At 43.2% G+C, this 20181-nt stretch overlaps 1 protein-coding gene across 2 annotated transcripts in view; it reads right to left on the bottom strand.

The window, feature by feature from the left end:
- Nucleotides 1-13611: 13611 nt before the first annotated feature.
- LOC136874751 (putative gamma-glutamylcyclotransferase CG2811) overlaps nucleotides 13612-20181 on the bottom strand; it is a 77353-nt gene continuing 70783 nt past the window's right edge. For both annotated transcript variants that reach the window (XM_067148421.2, XM_067148418.2), the window contains one exon: nucleotides 13612-14803. Coding sequence is in view for 1 of the 2 variants with exons in the window: in XM_067148418.2 (XP_067004519.1) it covers nucleotides 14716-14803 (88 nt within the window). In the remaining variant the exon portion in view is untranslated. The remainder of the gene's footprint in view (nucleotides 14804-20181) is intronic.

Genomic DNA, 20181 nt, shown 5'->3' with positions numbered 1-20181 from the left:
GGGGTAACGGACAGCATTTTCATCGAATGTGGTGTTAGACAAGGTTGTCCCATGAGTGGACTTCTATTTAACCTTGTAATTGACCCCATAATAAGATCAATTCAGAGCGAGAATACAGACCATCAAATTCTCGCCTATGCTGATGACATTGTTCTTTTAACAGACGATCCGATAAAATTACAAAATAACATCAATGTCATAGACAACTTATCAAAGAAGATCAAGATTAATCTCAAGGCTTTGAAGTCATTCAGTCTACATTTGTCTGGTGTGACCCCAGTAGGAACAAGGAACTCCATCCTTAAAATTGGAAATGAAGATTTTAAGGCCTTAAAAGATGGAGAATTTGAAAAATTTCTGGAGAAACCTGTTGGTTTTCACATCTCATCCAACACCAAGGAACTGGCTGAGCTGATATCTACAGCTAAGAAGATCCTGCACTCTAAACTGGCTCCTTGGCAAAGGATCGATGCCTCATAGGCCTTCTTTTATCCATCACTTCAGTTTCTCATGAGAAACGCACAACACCAAAAGGGCGAGTGGTCAAAACTTGACAACATCATTAAGGCCGAAGTAAAAAAGACTCTTTATCTCTCTCAAGAGGCCAGTAATGACTATTTATATGGCCCAACGAAGTCTGGATGTGTTGGTTTACCCGTTACAGAGAGCGACTCTGACTTTCATCTGATCGACAATGCGTTCAAGCTCCTTACATCTACGGATCTATGCACTGCTGAGCTTGCTTTGAATGAACTTAAGACCTTGGTTCAGAAGAGAATTGGTAGACCTGCTGATCAAGATGATATCTCGGCTTACCTAAACGGCCACAACGAGGGCGAGTTCAGACGGAACTTTAATCCTTTACAATCTGTCTGGACTCAAGCTCAGAAGGCATCGACTAGAAACCAGTCTACTTGGAAATTTGAAGCTTCGTCCCATCTTTAACAATTAATGAAAAAACGTTGTGCAGAAATGATCGTCATAAGGTGCTTACGACCCTCAGAAAGAACTTCCAGTCAAAGCACCTTAATAGATTGATCAGCCTGCCCAACCAAGGAAAAGTAATTGAATGTGTAGCCGCTGACAGTTCAAGCTCCCACTTCCTGAGAACCGGTCTGTTTACCAGATTTGCAGACTGGAAATTTATCCACCGAGCTAGGCTAAACTTACTACCGCTCAATGGAAACTGCCGTTCAATAGCTGATGGCAACAAGAGGTGTAGGAGATGTGGCTACGAGAATGAGACCCTCCCTCATGTAGCCAACCATTGCATGAGGTACTCTGCACTATACCAGCAGAGACATAATGCTGTATTCATGAGGGTCAGAAGGGCAGCTGCTACGAGGTATAACATCTTCAGTAATAACCAGGTTGTCCATGATAACCTACGCCCAGACCTGGTTATTGTTAAGGATGGAAAAGCCTTGATTCTGGATGTATCAATTCCATTCGACAATAGAAGACCTGCATTCGAAGAAGCCAGACAGGCCAAAAGAGAAAAGTATTCGACCTTGGCGATGGCTCTTCGCGCTCGTTTTGCATCGGTGGAGGTTGATGCCATCCTAGTTGGGTCTATGGGATCTTGGGACCCAGCTAACGATAAAGTGCTATGTTCCATCTATAGCAAGAGAGATTTGAGTCTATTCAAGAAATTATGTGTGTCGTACACAATTAGGTTCACGCGTGACATCTATGTGGAGCACATTACTGGTGTCCAACAGACGTGACCAAGTACCCTGACTGGGGTTTTCCCACGGTTTCCCCCAGCGTCTCAAGGTGAATACCGGGTAGTGAGGTCACTTGAGGCTGTGGCTGTGACAGTGGAGCAGAAAGAGACTGCTTTCCCAATCATGAAAGAGTACAGCAATATAGTGAGTTCGTAGTGATTTGTGTAGTGCAGTGTTGTGTTGTTAGTGTTCATGCTATAAAAGGACAGTTACATTTTTATACCATGAATTGTAGTGCTTATTTTTTAATATTATTGAAAATATTTTAAACATTGCTCAATAAAAACATCTGTTCTTATCAGCTTAATTTTTTCAACTGGAGAACCAGGTTTTTCCTTCCAAAAGCAAAATTAAGACTGGTAAGTTCAGCGCTCTCTTTGGTCGCTGATAGAACGGGAAAGCGATCAACGTGTGGTTCGCCTACCATCAGGAGCATGCCAATGATCTGGCCACTGCGGGTCTAAAGACGTTTAGGCCTGCGCTTATCACGGTCCAGTGAGGCGGCCAAAGCTCGTGGTGGCACAGGGTTTCACCCTAGGCCGCCCACACGGTTTAGGGGAGTGTGTGTAAGTGAGTGTGTGCGAGTGCAGGTGTGGGAGTGAGAGTGAGAGGGGAAAGGTAGAGTGAGTCTGAGTGTGAGTGAAGGCCCAGGCGGCCCGGGTAGCTGAGTGGTGTGCCGGCCCGGGTAGCTTAGTGGTATGAGTGTGATTGAGTACGAACGGTGAGTGAGAGTTGGGGAAGGAAGATAAGAGTAAGCCTGAGGTTGCGTGTGGGGCCGCAGATGGCCTGTGTGGCTTAGTGGAGTGAGTGGGTGGGCCCGTGTGGCCTAGTGGTTGAGTGTGAGTGAGTGTATTTGAGCGGGAGTGTGAGCGAGAAGGGTGTTGAAGAGCGAGTCTGAGGTTGCGTGAGGGGCCCCAGGCGGCCCGCGTAGCTTAGTGGTTCGGCTGTAAGTGAGTGAGCAAGCGTGTGCGTGCGGCCCGGGTGGCTTAGTGGTGCAAGTGTGGTGAGAGAGTGGGAGCTGGAGCGGAAGGGAAGAGTGGGTCTGAGTGTGTGTGAGAGTGTGTGTGTGGCTTAGTGGTGCGAGTGTGAGTGAGTGAGTAACCATGTGAGTTAGTGCTGTTGTTCAGAGCCTGAGGTATGACATTTCTACGGTAACTGTCTGCTAGTGGATGATGAGCTCCAATTGTAACTTGAGTGGCTGCCCTGAGGAGGCAGGAGCTAGGGTACCCCCTAGCCCCACAGACAGGCTTAGCCTCAACAGCCCTACGGCATCCCACTCCAGCACTTATAATGTAGATGCTGCTGTTTTCTCACCTGTTACAGGAAGAAGAGGACAGCGCACAGGGACCATCCTACATATTGAGCTCCCGTTCACTAAGGAGAAGGGGCCATGCCTGATCTGCACCGCACTGCAGAGATCATTTAAGAGATATGAGGACTTTATAAAACCGCACGGAAGTTCCATGTCGAGAAAGGAAGTGAACTAGATGTGGTTTTTTAATACTGCGACCAGCGGTTCGAAACAAGCAGGAATCATTACGCCAAGAAGCTGGCCGGGAAACACTAAGGGGAGGAGCACCAGGGTGAACCACTAGAGACAGACACCTCACCGAAATACCGCCTTACCATCCACGGCGACACTACTTCTACTGGAGCTGCAACGCCTGGTACCCCTCCCCGAAATCGAATCCTTCCCGCTGCTACTCGAAACTTCCTTGGCACCCCCAGTCCTGGCCCACTAAACCCAACCACAGCCATACCATCACCCCCAGGCAACAACATCTCGCCGCCTGAGACAGAATCGACCAGTCCCCCAGTGCACCATGTGGCTCCCTGCTATGACCTCCAGGAAGCGCCAACTACTGAACCCGTCCACCTCGGAGGCGCAGACGCAGAGAACTCCACATCGACCAAGGGGCAGTGGCCTACCACCTATGCCACCACCACTGTGACGACCTCGGAACCAACACATGACCAGTCCAACAACAGCACTGATGTCCCAACGGAATTGACACCGAGTGAGCCCAACCAACCTGCGATGACAACGCCAGTCGACGCACCATCCTACGTCGACACCGCCACAGCACAACACGGCTCAAATGGCACCAAGAACCGACGACGACTACTGCGGCCTCATTGGACCTCCAACCGCTGGCCACGATTCTTCGGTAATAGATGATGCCATCCTCCAGCGGAACGCCGAAACCCACCATGATGACGACTCACAAGCTGACAACAGTCGCCTCCTCAGTGAGTTCCAGAAGACATGGATAGAGGTGTTCCAGTGCATCAATAACTGGGAGGACTTCGAGAGGGCCTGCGGTGACCTGACTGAGGCAGTTCGAAGCGCTAAGAGTAAACCTACCACTGAGAATGAGCTGAGGCCCACAGCGAACCGTCAGCCTAATCGAGGCCAACCACTACAACAACACCGGGGAAAAGGAGCACCGCAATTCGACACCAATGAGGCTGCGAAGATCCAACGATTATACCGCGTGGATTAGAGAAAGGCCATGAGACATATCCTCAATGAAGAATCTCCCTTCTGTAAGGCCCCCACCGAAGAACTGGAATTGTACTTCGAGGGACTTCACAGGGCCAGGGATGGATGCAGTACCAGCGCAACACCAGAGACACTACCAACATTGCCACGAATCGAAGACAGCACAGAAATTGAGGACATTCATGCAGAAGAAGTCGCAGCCAAGCTAGCCAGAGCCCCTAACACAGAGCCTGGACAAAAACGGCTTTCTCCTGGCGAAGATCTTTAACATATGTCTACGATTTTCGAGGGTTCCATCATCCTGGAAGGAGAGCGTTCTGATTTACAAGGAAGGGAACCAGGACAACCTCTCCAACTGGCGACCCATCGCCCTATCTAACACCGTAGGGAAACTGTACTGCTCCATCCTCGCATCCAGGCTGGAGAGAATTGCGGCTGCCAATGACATCTCCCCAGCCCAGAAGGGATTTATGCCGACCAAGGTCTGCCTCGAGCATAATTTCATGCTCCAAGAAATCCTCGTGGATGCCAGAAGATCAGGGAAGGAAGTTGCTATCTGCTGGCTGGACCTAGCCAACGTCTTTTCATCTGTACCTCACCAGACCATCATCAAGGCACTAGAAGACATCGGTGCCGGGCTGAGTGGCTCAGACTGTTGAGGCGCTGGCCTTCTGACCCCAACTTGGCAGGTTTGATAGTGGCTCAGTCCGGTGGTATTTGAAGGTGCTCAAATACGTCAGCCTTGTGTCGGTAGATTTACTGGCACATAAAAGAACTCCTGCGGGACTAAATTCCGGCACCTCGACGTCTCCGAAAACCTAAAAAGTAGTTTGGGGTACGTTAAACAAATAGCATTATTATTAGAAGACATCGGCGTGGGCTCCCACCTTCTTAGCGTCATCAAGGACCTGTATAGTGACAGCACCACGAGGGAGAGACTCGCCCTATTCCCTTCAATGCTGGAGTTAGGCAAGGATATCCCTTGTCCCCATCCTCTTCAACTCCTGTACGCTGCCACTTCCGTCAACGAAACCCATGGATATACCATTGGAGGCAACACCGTATCAATACTAGCGTTCGCCGATGATATCACCCTCATCGCAAGATCAGCAGCGGCTATGAACAACCTGCTGGCGAGATTGGGTAGCGTAGTGACTTGGCTGGGCCTTCGCTTCAAACCAGAGAAATGTGTGTCGTTCCATCTGCGGAAGAAGGCCGCCCTCCCCACCATCTTCGCCATCACTGGTGGAGCCATGGAAGTCCTAAGGGAAGGTAACCCATATCAACATCTTGGGGTCCCTACAGGGCTGAAGGTCAATCAAATGCCCAACGATGCCAATGCCAAGATTGAGAAGGAGGTCGACGCCATTACAGATAGTCTTCTGGCCCCCCTGGCAAAAGCTCGACACACTACGGACCTTCATCCACCTCCAGCTCGAGTTTGCGCTGAGAACGTTGCAGGTCAGAAAGATCCTATTCAAGACACTGGATAAAAAGATCAAGTCCACAGCAAAAGCCGCTCTCAATCTCCCCCAGCGTGCCAGCCCAGAAATGGTCTACCTTCCAATGCACCAGAGTGGTGCCAGATTACCGCCTCTATCAGATGTGTCAGACTTAGCAGCCATCAACCATGGTTTCCAGCTGCTAACGTCACCTGACCCAATGATTGCTACGCTAGTGCAGGAGGGGCTCCGCACTGCAGTGAAGAAGAGGATCGCATGCGATCCAACTCCGTGGGACATGGCGACCTATCTTTCTGGGTCAATGGAAGACTCCTTTGGCAGAGACTCCGGGGATGTGGGGATGCTGTGGTCCTATGTGAGATCAGCGACTCGCCGGATCCAGGCCTGTACACCTGGCCTCCGTTGGGGTTGGACCGACACTCCGCAGCGATGAGAATTACATCTGCCCAACCCAGGAGCCAACTCCAGCATTGCCGACAAGAAATCTTGTCGCGACATGGCCAAACATCTCAAGAACTGCTTAACGGAGCACTACCTGCACAAACTCAGCAGCACCTGACCAAGGTAAGGTTATGCGAACTTCGTTCCGGACTGTGCCTTCGAACCATTTCCTCCAGTCCGGGAGATACACGAGGTTCGCAGAATGGCGCTTCATCCATCGAGCTCATCTAGGAGTGCCGAATGGCTGCAAGAGATTCCAGCAAGGCAATAATGATCGCTGGTGCCGTAGGTGTGGTTACCATGAAGAGACCACGGCCCATGTATTAAACCACTGCCGCCTCCACCTTGCAGCCATGCAGCGCCGCCACGACGAGATCCTGGACCGGCTTGTCAAGGCCATTCCTGCCAGGACTGGGGCGAGCCGTAAGAACCAACGTGTGCTATTTGAGGAATAATTGGTGCTGAGGAAACTAGCAATGTGGCCCAGGACATTCAGACCCAACGACCGGACCTAGTTGTGATCAACGTGGAGAGGAAATCGGTAACCATCGTCGACATCGCAGTGGTATTTGAAGATGGCTATCAATCACCACAAAATGCTCGCAAGACCAAGACTGAGAAATACGAGCCAATGGTGAGAATCCACAGAGACGCAGGTTACAACGTCAGTCTGGACGCCTTTGTCCTAGGCTCCCTGGGTAATTGGGACGGACCTAATGCCAAGCCTCTACAATCCCTTGGCATTGCAAAATCCTACTCCAAGGTAATGGCGAACCTCTGCGTCTCCGACTCCATTAGGTGGTCGCGGGAGATCTACGTAGAGCACATTACGGTAAGCTGCCAATACACCTAGGCAGCCGCGGTGCGGTTCAGTGCGGTGATCAGTGTAAAAGTGTACAGTGTAACTGAGTAACTGTGTGACAGTGAACGGGCATGAAAACTATGTATGCGAAGTGCAACTGCGTATCTGTGTGATAGTGAACTGTGCGTGTGAAAGTGTAATGTTCGTGATGATACCCAAGTGCGCGCAATTGCACAACTGAGTGTATGTTACTGTCCATTTGTAAATTTATATACTAGTGCCTAGGGGTTCTCTCTCCAACATATCTCACCCCTAATGGAAAATTATCGTAATATAAACATGTAAATACAAATTGTATTTTATCGTGGATTATAAGTGACGGGACGAATGAATGTATGGCAGTGGCAGTACCAAGCAAGTTAACATAACCAATTATAGGCTAGCGCCTGCCACTCTGGAAGGGCCCAACTAGATACATATAAGTTTAGGACAATGTGGGCGGAACCCACCTACCTACACCTCCCTCTTAGGCCTTTAAGGGGACCCCCTACTGCGGGTGGGAGAATGTTGGGTCACTTCCAGTAGCATTCACATTCACTCAACAACAAAGCACGATACTGCCCCTGCCTGAATGAATGGAATGAACAAATGGGAGAGTGAAAGAGAGGCATGCCTAGTTCTGGGTGATAAACCCGCATATTCAATTTCTCTTTAGTATTTCACTGTAAACAAGCCACATGAAAAAGGACTCTTAAAACATTTATGTATGTACTATACCATCAGCTGTAAACCTACCCATTATCTTTAAATACATTTGAAATGTAAATATTTAATATTATAATTAAAAAAACTTTTAGTATGTTTGTTCAGAAAGATGGCAGGAGCATACCCAGCAGTTGTATCTAGGTAAGGACGTAGATGATATGGTTCTGGAACAAGAAGAGGCTATTGATGCTGATGAAATGGATGACCCAATTTTGAGGTCAGAATTTGACAGAGCTTTGAGAGACCTACATAGGAATTGATGGCATTTCCTCTGAATTACTGACTGCTTTAGGAGAAACCAGCAAAACAAGGTTATTCCATTTGGTGTGCAAGATGTATGAGACAGGAGAAGTGCCGTCTGATTTTCGGCAGAATGTTGTTGTACCTATTCCCAAGAAAGCCGGTATTGACAAGTGCAAAAACTACCACACCATTAGTTTAGTATCTCACGCCTGCAAAATTCTACCAGAAGAAATGAAGGACAAGTTGAAACTGAGTTGGGAGAAGATGAATTTGGCTTCAGGAGAAATGTAGGAACACATGAAGCAATCCTGACTTTACGTCTGATCTTAGAGGATCGAATTAAGAAGGACAAGCCCACATACATGGCGTTTGTACAGGGTGGTGCACGAATAGTTGACACATTTAATTTTAGAATAACAACTTTGTTTTTCATAGAACATTAATGAAATTGTATACACAGGTAGCTTGGACCATGGAAATACATTTCACTATATCACATGTTCAATGTGGCCTCCACTGTGGCGGACAATCTCTTCGAGACGAGTGTGCATGTTTCTGACGACTTTGCGGCACAGGGCTGCATGAATTTCACTGCAGAGCTGCACAATCCGAGCATGCATTTCCATATGGCTTTGAGGTCTTGAAGCAAAGAGTTCTTTCAAACAGCCCCATAAAAAAGAAATCACAAAGATTTAAATCTGAGTTTAAAGTAGACCAGGAAAATCCACCATTATTGTTCTACTGTGGGTAAGAATGTGATATTACACGATCATCAAATACTCATCTCAAATCTCAAGAACATCATTAGCTGTGTGAGATGTTGCACCATCTTGCATAAACCACTGCGTATGAATAGGGAGTTCTGTAGCGAGAATTTGAGGCATGAATTCATTCTCCAGCATGTCCTTGTATCGCTGTACATTAACTGTCTGACTGAAAAAAATGGTCCAATTAACCCATGACTTGACAGAGCTACCCACACACTCACTTTTTCCCCATGCGTGTTTTCTTCATGAATAATGTCTGGTTTTTCTGTAGCCCAAAACCACACATTTTGTTCATAAACTGCCCCGTTGAGGTGAAAATAGGATTCATCAGAGAACCAAGTGTTAAACAGTACTTTATCTTTATCATGAGCCCATAAGGCGTACTGCAATCTCTTCTGCCTGTGAAGATCTGTTAGCTTCTGTAGAGCAGTCATTTTATATGGGTACAATTGAAGGTTACTGTGTAACATTCTTTGAACTGAATGGCGCGATATTCCACTTTATCTTGAAGCTCCCATGTTGACTTGTGTGGGCTGCACTGCATTGCGACCCTCAGCGCAGCGATGTTTTCAGAAGACCGAACTGCTGGTGCATGTGGTCGCTTTTCTTCCTTCAGACTGCGTTGTTCTGCGAAGTTTCTGTATAAGTGAAGGATGGCGTTCCTTGCTGGAGCTCACCTAGTCTGAAATACAGCTTGAAATTGCCCTTGTATCGCCGCAATAAAAGATAACTGTTTCTGCGCGCTGTTGAACAAAGAGTTGGCCGTAGTCGGCCATGGCAGAAAGCTCAATGGAATGCAGGCATTCAGAAAAAAAACAGCAGTGTCACCTCTACAGTTATTTCCATGAAACAGGGAATGTGTGCGCAAAATTTGAACAACATAGTACATAAGTTGCATTTTATATTTGCTTTTCAAATGTGTCAACTATTCATGCGCCACCCTGTAGATCTACTTGTAGACAAGGCATTTGATAATGTTGATTGGACCAAGCTATTTGAGATAATGTAGGTGACTGGGATCAGGTACCGAGAAAGAAGAATTATCTATAATCTATATAAAAATCAATCTGCAGTGATAAGAATCGAGGGCTATGAAAAAAGAAGCAGCAATGCAGAAAGGGGTGAGGCAAGGCTGCTGTTTTTGCCTCCTCCTTTTCAATGTTTATATAGAACAGCCAGTAAAGGAAATCAATGAAGAATTTAGAAAGGGAATCACAATCCAAGAAGAGGAAATAAAAAACCTGAGATTTGCCGATGATATTGTTATTTTATCTGAGACTGCAGAAGATCTGGAGAAGTTGCTGAATGGTATGGACAGAGTCTCGAGTGGGGAGTACAAGATGAAAATAAATAAGTCCAAAACAAAAGTAATGGAATGCAGTCGTACGAAGTCAGGTGACGCAGAAAATATTATATTAGGAAATGAAGTCTTAAAGGAAGTGGATGAATATTGTTACTTGGGTAGTAAAATAACTAACGATGGCAGAAGTAAGGAGTACATAAAATGCAGGCTAGCACAAGCAAGGAAGTCCTCTCTTAAGAAAAGAAATTTGCTCACTTCAAATATTGATACAGGAATTAGAAAGATGTTTTTGAAGACTTTGGTTTAGAGCGTGGCATTGTATGGAAGTGAAACATGGACAATAACTCGCTCAGAAAGGAAGAGAATAGTAGCTTTTGAAATGTGGTGTTACAGAAGAATGCTGAAGGTGAGATGGATAGATCGAATCATGAATGGAGAGACACTGAATCGAATTGGTGAGAGAAGATCGTTGTGGCAAATTTTGATGAGAAGAAGAGATAGAATGATAGGAAACATCTTACGACACCCAGGACTTGTGCAGTTGCTTTTTGAGGGAAGTGTAGGTGGTAAGAACGGTAGGGGTAGACCAAGGTATGAATATGATAAGCAGATTAGAGCAGATGTAGGGTGCAGTAGTTACATAGAAATGAAAAGGTTAGCACAGGATAGGGTGGCATGGAGGAGAGCTGCTTAAAACCAGTCTATGGACTGATGACTCAAACAACATATGACTGTTTGTATTTGTGTAAAAGCAATATTTGGAACAAAGTAAGAAAACAACAATAATACACTGAAGAAAATGGAAATTGCAACACCCAGAAGGAGTGGTGCTACATTGCTGCAATTGAACATGCAGGGCAAATGTTCAGTTGTGATTCGATGATTACACTTTCAGGTCCCTCTGACCGCAAGTTTGGACAACAATGAATACAGGATGTACCCACCACGAGCTGCAATACATTGATGAATTCGTCAAGGCATGGAGTCAATAAGGTCCTGGATCGCTCCCTGAGGAATTGTGTCCCATGCTTGCTGCACTGCACGGGTCAGTTGTTTCAGAGTAGTTGTGGGTGGCTGAGGACGGTTGGTCAGTTTTCCACCCATCATGTCCCACACATGTTCAATAGGACTGAGGTCCGGGGATCTGGCGGGCCATTCTAAGGTTGTGATGTCGTGGAGAGCTTCTCTGGAGATGTGTGCAGTGTGAACCCGGGCATTGTCCTGCTGAAACATCCCATTAGCAATGTTCGTCATCATAGGGACAACCACTGGATTGAGTACCCTATCAACGTACTGTCGAGCAGTCATAGTGCCCTCAACAAGCACTAATTGTGATTTCACATTAAAGCCAATAGCTCCCCAGACCATAATACTTGGTATTGGCCCTGTGTGCCTCTCGACAATAAGATCTGGGCGGCCCCTCTCCCCGGCACACGATTCTGGCGATCACTGCGGGCAAGACAGAAGCGCGATTCAACACTAAAGATGACCCTATACCATTCATCGACCCACGTTGATCTTTCTCGACACCAGGCCAGCCTTACACGTTGCTGTTGTGGGGTCAATGGAACACCTTCTGCAGGGACACGGGCTCGTAAGCCAGCTGCATGCAGGCGATTACCAACTGTTTGTTGTGTAACGTGGGGTGCCACATCTGCTCGAATTTGCGCTGCTGTTGCATGGGGTTCCATCCGAGCCATCCGAATGATGCGGCGATCCTCTCTCACAGTTGTCTGTCGCGCTGGGCCTGTGCCAGATCTACAAGTGTGGGTACCTTCATTTGATCACTGCTGCCATACACGTTGTACCGTAGATGCCTGTCGGCCAACACGTGCAGCGACAGTCCTTAGCGATAATCCAGCCTCACACAGCCCAATTATCCGAGCCCTCTCAAACGGCGACAGTTGTTGATAGCGTGATCTTCTCTGTCATCGAGGCATGTTTGATGGGGAACACTTCACTGCACAGACTGCAAGTCAACTACGCTACACCAGAGTCCGTATACTGGACTTGATTCCTCCACGACCAATCACGTTGGGAGACCTGTAGCAACAATCCAATGGGTGTGAAACTTTGATATAGATGTTGATTCCCATAGGGAATATGAAATATTTGTCCTGAATGAGTAAATTTATAATACCAATATAAATGGTCTTGGTTGCCAGCGTTTCGCCCTCGTGTGCTAGGGTGGGCTCATCAGTTGGTACCTAGCACACCTACCAATACGCTGGCTAGTGCATACCGTGGAGGCCACTGCGTAGGCTAACTGGAGCCACCGGCAGTGCCAATGCACTAAGAGACTTTGTCTCATCAGCAAAAATTGATGCCTGCTTGGCCATCAGATGATATAGATGTTGATTCCCATAGGGAATATGAAATATTTGTCCTGAATGAGTAAATTTATAATACCAATATATATTGGTATTATTGGTATATTGGTATATTGGTATTATAAATTTACTCATTCAGGACAAATATTTCATATTCCCTATGGGAATCAACATCTATATCATCTGATGGCCAAGCAGGCATCAATTTTTGCTGATGAGACAAAGTCTCTTAGTGCATTGGCACTGCCGGTGGCTCCAGTTAGCCTACGCAGTGGCCTCCACGGTATGCACTAGCCAGCGTATTGGTAGGTGTGCTAGGTACCAACTGATGAGCCCACCCTAGCACACGAGGGCGAAACGCTGGCAACCAAGAATGAGTTAGCAGGAAAATTTATAATGTCCAATAGCGGACCATTTATATTGGTATTGTGAAACTTTGATCGTTTACATACCTATATGGCATCGTTCCATATCTTGAAAATCAACACAAACTACCAATGCCTTCATGATGTTGCAATTTCCATTTTCTTAAGTGTAATACAATCTAGTAAACTAGATTAAATTTTTTTTTGCTAGTTTTTTTACGTTGCACCGACACAGATAGGTCTTATGGCAACGATGGGACGGGAAAGGGCTAGGAGTGGGAAGGAAGCGGCCATGGCCTTAATTAAGGTACAGCCCCAGCATTTGCCTGGTGTGAAAATGGGAAACCACGGAAAACCATTTTCAGGGCTGCCGACAGTGGGGTTCGAACCTACTATCTCCCGAATACTGGATACTGGCCGCACTTAAGCGACTGCAGCTATCGAGCTCGGTAATTATTAAATTGTTTACTGTGGTATAATTGAAGATACTGATTTTCTGTGTACCCATAATAAAGGTTAATTTTAGTAATATTTAGTTTTGTATTGTGGTTATATTTTGGGCTTAATAGATTTAGAATATTTTACTGTATGTAGGAGATGAAAGTAAGTAAATTCTAGTGAAATAAAATGTTTAGTACATTTTTCTTCTCCCTGCTTTCAGATTCCAATAGTTAAAATTAGTTTGGATTAACATATCAGATGTACAAAAGAATGTACACTGTGCTTTTAGCATTCCGTTGTCTAAGCACAAACTTAAAAAAAAAAAAAAAAGAATTAAATACCATTCACAGTATAGCTAAATTTTATGGCTACAACAGCTGCTTTATAGAGAATTCATTAACAAACATAAACAACAACCTTCAACCACCTTAAGAAAAGAAAAAACTCACAACAATTTTTTATCTACTTTCACGTTTAATAATAAACAAGTCTACCAAATCACAAAATATTTAAAATGCATGACGTCAAAACAGCCTTTAAAACTTGTAAGAGAAACACAGATATTTTACACAACACCAATTCTATTAATCATAGCAATTAGTTCACCAAATCAGGTACTCAGTTGTAATAATTGTAGCACATCTTATGTCGATCAAACAGGTGGGAACTTCCATTCAAGATACTTGGAGCATGTTAACGCCCTGAAAGATAATATCTTGATTTATCAGTTTCATTTTCCGTATTGACCGTTATCGTAAGTTATAGACGAGTAAGTAAGTTATAAGATATATCCTTTCATTATGACTATTATTATGGACAAGGCAAATCTACTAATTTGATTTATGCGAATGTAACGGTGTACAGCTGAGGATGACTACATGCAAAGAGTCGAAACCGGTACTGTAGATATTTGTATAAATAAATTTGTACTGATAAGGTGGAACCTTTCTCGTCTATAACTTACTGAAAGATAATATACCGTATTTGTTTACATTGCCTGCTTCCTCCAGCAAGTCAGTACTTGTTCTACATCAGACATTAGATGTGAGTCTCATAAATAATTTTTCTCCTTTTTAATTTCTTTTCTGTACGTTGATTCATTCCTAATTCTGGCTATCATTTCCAGATTTACGTCTTTGCCTGAGGTCCTAAGTCAACTTAAAGACATCATATTATGACAAGAAGATCATAACCATAATTTTTGTTATATATTTTAATGTTATCATTATTCCTGCAACACTGTCGTTTTTTGTCTGGTATACATATGATTTAGCAATCTTTTTAATTTTTATTTGACTGAAGGTGGCCACTAAGTGGCTGAAACTAGTCCCAAGATTGATCATCATTTACTTGATATGTTGTATTGTCAATTTATTTCTCATAATTGCACTTCAATATGGAGCAAAAATGAAATTTATAGCTTATAATTCATTGAGATAATCATATTAACGTGGTTGTGAAGAAAGGTTACAGATCTATTCACATGGTTATGAGGGTATGTAGGGCTTGTAGTAAGGATGTACGAGGACCGTCTTTTTTTTTTCAACGTCCGATCGGTCATGAAATTAAAACCACAGTGAGAATCCGATGAAGCGTTGTGCAGATGTGCTGAGCAGTGTCTCTATTGTGCATGTCGGCTGCGTCACATCACACCTGTAAGTAATAAAGATTTTTTTAAACATTTTTTTATGTGGTCTGAAGATAACTTCTCTGATGGAAACAGATGTTAATCCACTCCTGAACACTGAGAAGGATATTAGATGAGAAAATGATTAAAACAACTTCTTTCTACCTCTTGTGACAATTCCATCTGTATAGTTAACCCACACTGTGCTCAGTCTGCATCTCTGGTGGTCATTTCAGTTATTTATAATGTTATTGGTTTTACTTCCTACTAACTACTTTTACAGTTTTCAGAGATGCCGAGGTGCCAGAATTTAGTCCTGTGGGAGATCTTTTATGTGCTGGCAAATCTGCTGACATGGGGCTGACGTATTGCAGCACATTGACATGCCACCGGACAGAGCTAGAATCGAACCTGCCAACTTAGGCTCAGAAAGCCAGTGCCTTAACCATCTGAGCCACTCAGCCTGGCTATTTATGTTGAAATGTACCCATTGTGTGTTATTCAACTGGCATCCTTGCTAGAATATATATCTAATTTGCACTAATATGAAATCCAGTTCTCCCGCCTACTGAATATAAGATCAGCTGTGTGTTTCTACAATTTTGTTTTCATCATACAACTCTCGTACACTTGTTCCCTGGAAATTTTGTGAGTGTAGTAGATCATTTACAAACACAGTTGTATAAACTTCCAGTGTTCATATGTGAGAAATAAAAGTAGAGGCTATGCTGACTGTGATTAAGTTTCATTCGTATATTGATATTAATTATTTTACATGTTTTAATTTTAATTTGGAAGGCAATGATGTTGGTCATGGAGCAATAAATAAAAATGATAACATGTTTGTATGCATTTCATGTTTATAAAAATCACCACCACCAATCTACAGCACTGATGCCTCTGAATTGCCTCACTGCGTGAAGCTTGAATTCAGTCAGAATAGCGAGTGGAACATACACTCCAAAGTAGGATTGGTTACCTACCACTCAGAAGCATGCATGTGTGATTTCTGGGGAGCATATAGTGTCTCAAATTATATACACAGAATAAGAATATCCTAGATGTTATTCCTGCAACATGCAAAAGTTTCAACCGGCACTGCTTCACTAAAAAAAAACATTTAATGAGATTTTATCTATACAAATGACATAGGAAAGGGTACCAGCAGAGTTGGGAAGTAATCAAATTACTTGTAACGAATACTTTCGTAGTAATTTTTTACTTGTAATGGTTATTTTCTACAAAATGTAAATTTTACTTGTAATTTACTTCTTGAAATAAAATTGTAATCATTACAATGCAATAATTGATATACCGTACATTGCACGGAAACAGAAATGGGAAAAAAATTAAGTGATGATGAAGAGAACTTTTTCTGTCCTTCTGTAGCAGAACCAGAAGCTTTGCCAATGCTGGATGAGGTAGGTGGTTTCTTACCTCTCCAGTACTTCTGATGAAATCAACTTATTCTGCAGTATTCATCACTGTTTGGGATATCCTCAATTATTATTCTTTTCTTGTATATATATGCTAATATATTCCTCACTGGCTAGTGCACCTATCTGGCAAAAAAGGGTCAGATTAATGTAAATACTTCAGGATAACGTTCAATATCACATAATGACATAGAAGAACATGCTAACAGAAAAGCTAATCAGCAATTTGTCGAAAAAGCTACATATGAGTATATGAATCAACCTCTTACATAAATGTATCCAGCAATTTCTTATTTTGATCTGTTATAATGTTTTATTGTTGAAAATGTATGTAGAATTAAATTCTTCAATGCTGACATCCATTAAGTAGTGATAATAAGTATTACCGATTTACCATTTTGTAATCTTTAATGAAGCTTCTCACACCTAACATTTTATGTTTCTCTCCATAATGTGTGTGATTATTTCTGTATGCTTCACTGCTGTTTATTTTCTAGCTTGAGCCTCTCGGAGAAGTAAATGCACTTTGAATGTTGTGAATTATGAGAAGGTGAAGACATTTCTTAAATGCTAGCTGGTATGCAATTGTACAAAGATCCTGATTGCTCTTCTGGTTTAGGATATGAATTAATTTCCATGAATTTTTTGTTCTTCGAAGTAGACTACAAGACTTTTTTTCTAAAAGGGAGAAAATTGAATATGCAGATTATTCCTTTGTTCTGCTTAGTATTATACAGGGGGGATAATTTAAGAGTTCAGACTTCTGCTCACATGCCGTGGGAATTCCCGAGCTAGCACTACATAGGTTGTGTCAACACTGGCGAGATAAGAAGTGTTCATTGCCAGCGCTCAGCTGTTCAGCACTCTATCCCTCAGTTCGCTAGAAACTACTGTACTTTTAAGGTGTGTTGTGAGGTTATTATCACAATGGTTAAATACACTATAGAGCAAAGAATATTTCTGGTTGAGTGTTATTTGCACTAGAAGAAGAAACCAGTTAAAAGGTGCCTTCAAAAATTCTGCAGACAATTTCCCGGTGCGACAGTACCTTCAAAACGTTACATGCATCAGCTCGTTTACAAGTGGCGTAATACTGGTTCCGTAATCAATAAGAAAAAGAAGCGAAGGAGAACAGCTCTCACATGGGAGAAGTTAGAAGACTGGCAAGACTCCAGGTCAGTCCCACATAAGTCACTTCGGAGAGTAGCTCAAGAAAGTGGTATTTCACCTTCTTCAGCACGTAATGCAACAAAATTGTTACATTTATGATCTTATCGGACTCATTCAGTCCATAACATACTGCCTACAGATTTCAATGCAAGAATACGATTTTGCAATTGGCTCATGAATAGTGTCCAAGACGGTATTGTGGATCCGAACTTTCTTTTTATGAGTGACAAAGCCTGGTTTCATTTGAGTGGATATGTCAATTCACAGAGCAATAGAATCTGGGATACAGACAACCCGCACATTTTACAGCCGAGACCTCTGCACGATGTGAAGGTGGGTGTGTGGTGCGCTATCAGTGCCCGACGATTATTGGTCCGATATTTTTTTCAGGACACGATTATTTCTGACCGCTATATTCACAATATTCTGGAACCATTTTTTTTGCTGAACTGACTGAAGAAGAAAAAAGGTACGGCTATTTCCAGCAGTATAGTGCAACGGCCCATATGGCGCGTAGCTCTATGTGACGGTTGCGGGAAGTGTTTGATGATGATCAGATCATCAGTAAAGGCTTATGGCCCCCTTGTTCGTCTGATTTAACCACATGTGATTTTTATCTATGGGGAAATCTTAAAGGCAAAGTTTACAGGAATAATCCTTGAACTGCAGAAGAATTAAAAATTGAAATTAGGAACATTGTGCGTGCGTTCTATCGGTGTCCACGAACTACAAAGTGTGTTTCGAAATCTCATTACAAGATGTGAAGCTTGCATTGCAGCTGAAGGAGATCACTTTCAGCATCGTCTGTAAATACTGGTGAGTTCAGTTTAATTTTCTGGTTGATTTATTTATTTATTTATTCATTTAATTATTTGTCCAGAGCATCTATGTAACCAGCGAGTTCGGTTTCATTTAGTTTCTATAGGCATAATCATGCTGCTTCTTTGAGCCGACTATGCCTGCTTGTCATTGTGGGCACTGCGCTTGCTGTCTCCGCTTACCAGCGTGCCTAATCCTCGGCACTCCGCTCTGAACTTTTAAATTAATCACCCTGTACAAAATTACAATTCTGGTCTTACATTCTTGCTAGTACATTCAGAATCTGATGTTTGCAATGAAAGGTATGCCACTACCTTTTGGCTAAGAAGAAGTGTTTGAGGGAATGTGACTAAGTTGATGTGCACCCCTAGAGAAAATTTAGTATGATCTGTTCCGGCACCAGAGGTCAAGATCATTAGGTTAAATCTCAGCCAAAGTGAGCAGATTTTAGAAGATGGGGATAATTCATAGCATGCCATATAACAGTATTACCTAGAAAAACTTGCACATTATGTGATCATTTTGAAAAATACTCTGTGTGTTCTAATTTGTGTGCATGGAGATTTGCTACCAGGAGTGCCAATACGATGTAGGCCTTTCCTATCCCATCATCGCCGTAAGACCTATCTGTATCGGTGTGACGTAAAGCAAATTATAAAACAAAACAAAAAAAATCTTCACTACTATTCAGCCTTCCCCAAAGCCCATGCCTCCTACATCAATAACCTGTTGAAGGCCTGAGCCATGAAATCTGTCCCCAGACTTGTTAAGCAACCAACCCCTTTATAACCAAATATCTTCACTGCTTGGGGAGTGTAAGTCAAAATACACAACTTTTCAGTACAGATGATTTAAGATTTCACATATTAACAGTGGGATACCTTCACACCAGGCATGTCATACTTGTGAGCCGTATGTGGCCTGTGATGTATATCTGTCGGCCCCAGCTTGTTACAGGATAATAACTGGACTGCACCCCATGTTCATTGTGTTCATACATGATGGCCCAGTTGGGGTTTTGACTTTGATGTGCCTTCTTTCTACACTCTAGAAAACTAACTTTAACATATTTATTAAATGGAAATATTACTTTAAATTAAATATTATAATTTTTTATGTAGTTCTTTTGGAAACAAAGGAAATCTGAAAAATGCTGAAACTGAGTTACACTAAAACAACCAAGGTGTCTTATGATGAAAAGATTACATTTTTACATGTACCCTTAATACCAAAATTCAGAATACACCTTATGCTAACAAACTGTGGGCTTATCCTTGTTTTGGCCATTTCATGACAACTCATTTTTCCTGAGAAGTGAAGATTATTATTATCCCGGTCTCTGCAAAATCAGTTACATTTCAAAACAAACATTTATCCTTCTCTCGTTGTCATCTCATTCCAGAGATCTTCTTCGAAAAAAGCCTCCGTCACCCTCCACATGCCCACCAAATCTCAGAAATGTTCTCATTTGCTGTGAACCCCCACCTACTCCTGGCCCTTTCCTCTGTGGTCATAACTGCTCCAAGACGTGTTGTCTACATATATCCCTACCACCAAGTCTTATCCCATCCAACATTATCGACCAACTTTCTACATTGGCTGCTTCCTAATCAAATTAATTTATGGCCATTGAACTGTCTGAGAAATCCATAACATTTATCTTCCCATCCCCATTTACATCCAGCTCTATCAAATAACATTTGATAATTTTTGCACGGTTAACATCCTTCCAACACTTATCGCCATCTTCCCAATCTCTTGCCCTTCAAGATTCTGAAGTTGGACTTCAACTTGTGCTCAGGTCTGGGGAACCACTCAACCTTAATGTAAGATTACTGCTCCATTCGTCCATTCTCTTGTCTCGCCTATCTCCCCCTCCCTTTACCTCACAGTAGCATCTACTTTTCAGTAATGGTCACATTCTATCCTCCACTGATGAAAGCTACAGCCAAACATTTTGGACCTGCATGTTTCTTTTA

Source organism: Anabrus simplex, chromosome 5, assembly GCF_040414725.1.
Source record: "Anabrus simplex isolate iqAnaSimp1 chromosome 5, ASM4041472v1, whole genome shotgun sequence".
NCBI lineage: Eukaryota > Metazoa > Arthropoda > Insecta > Orthoptera > Tettigoniidae > Anabrus > Anabrus simplex.
The sequence above is the reverse complement of the archived record's forward strand: the minus strand, read 5'-3'. Positions and strand labels throughout refer to the sequence as shown.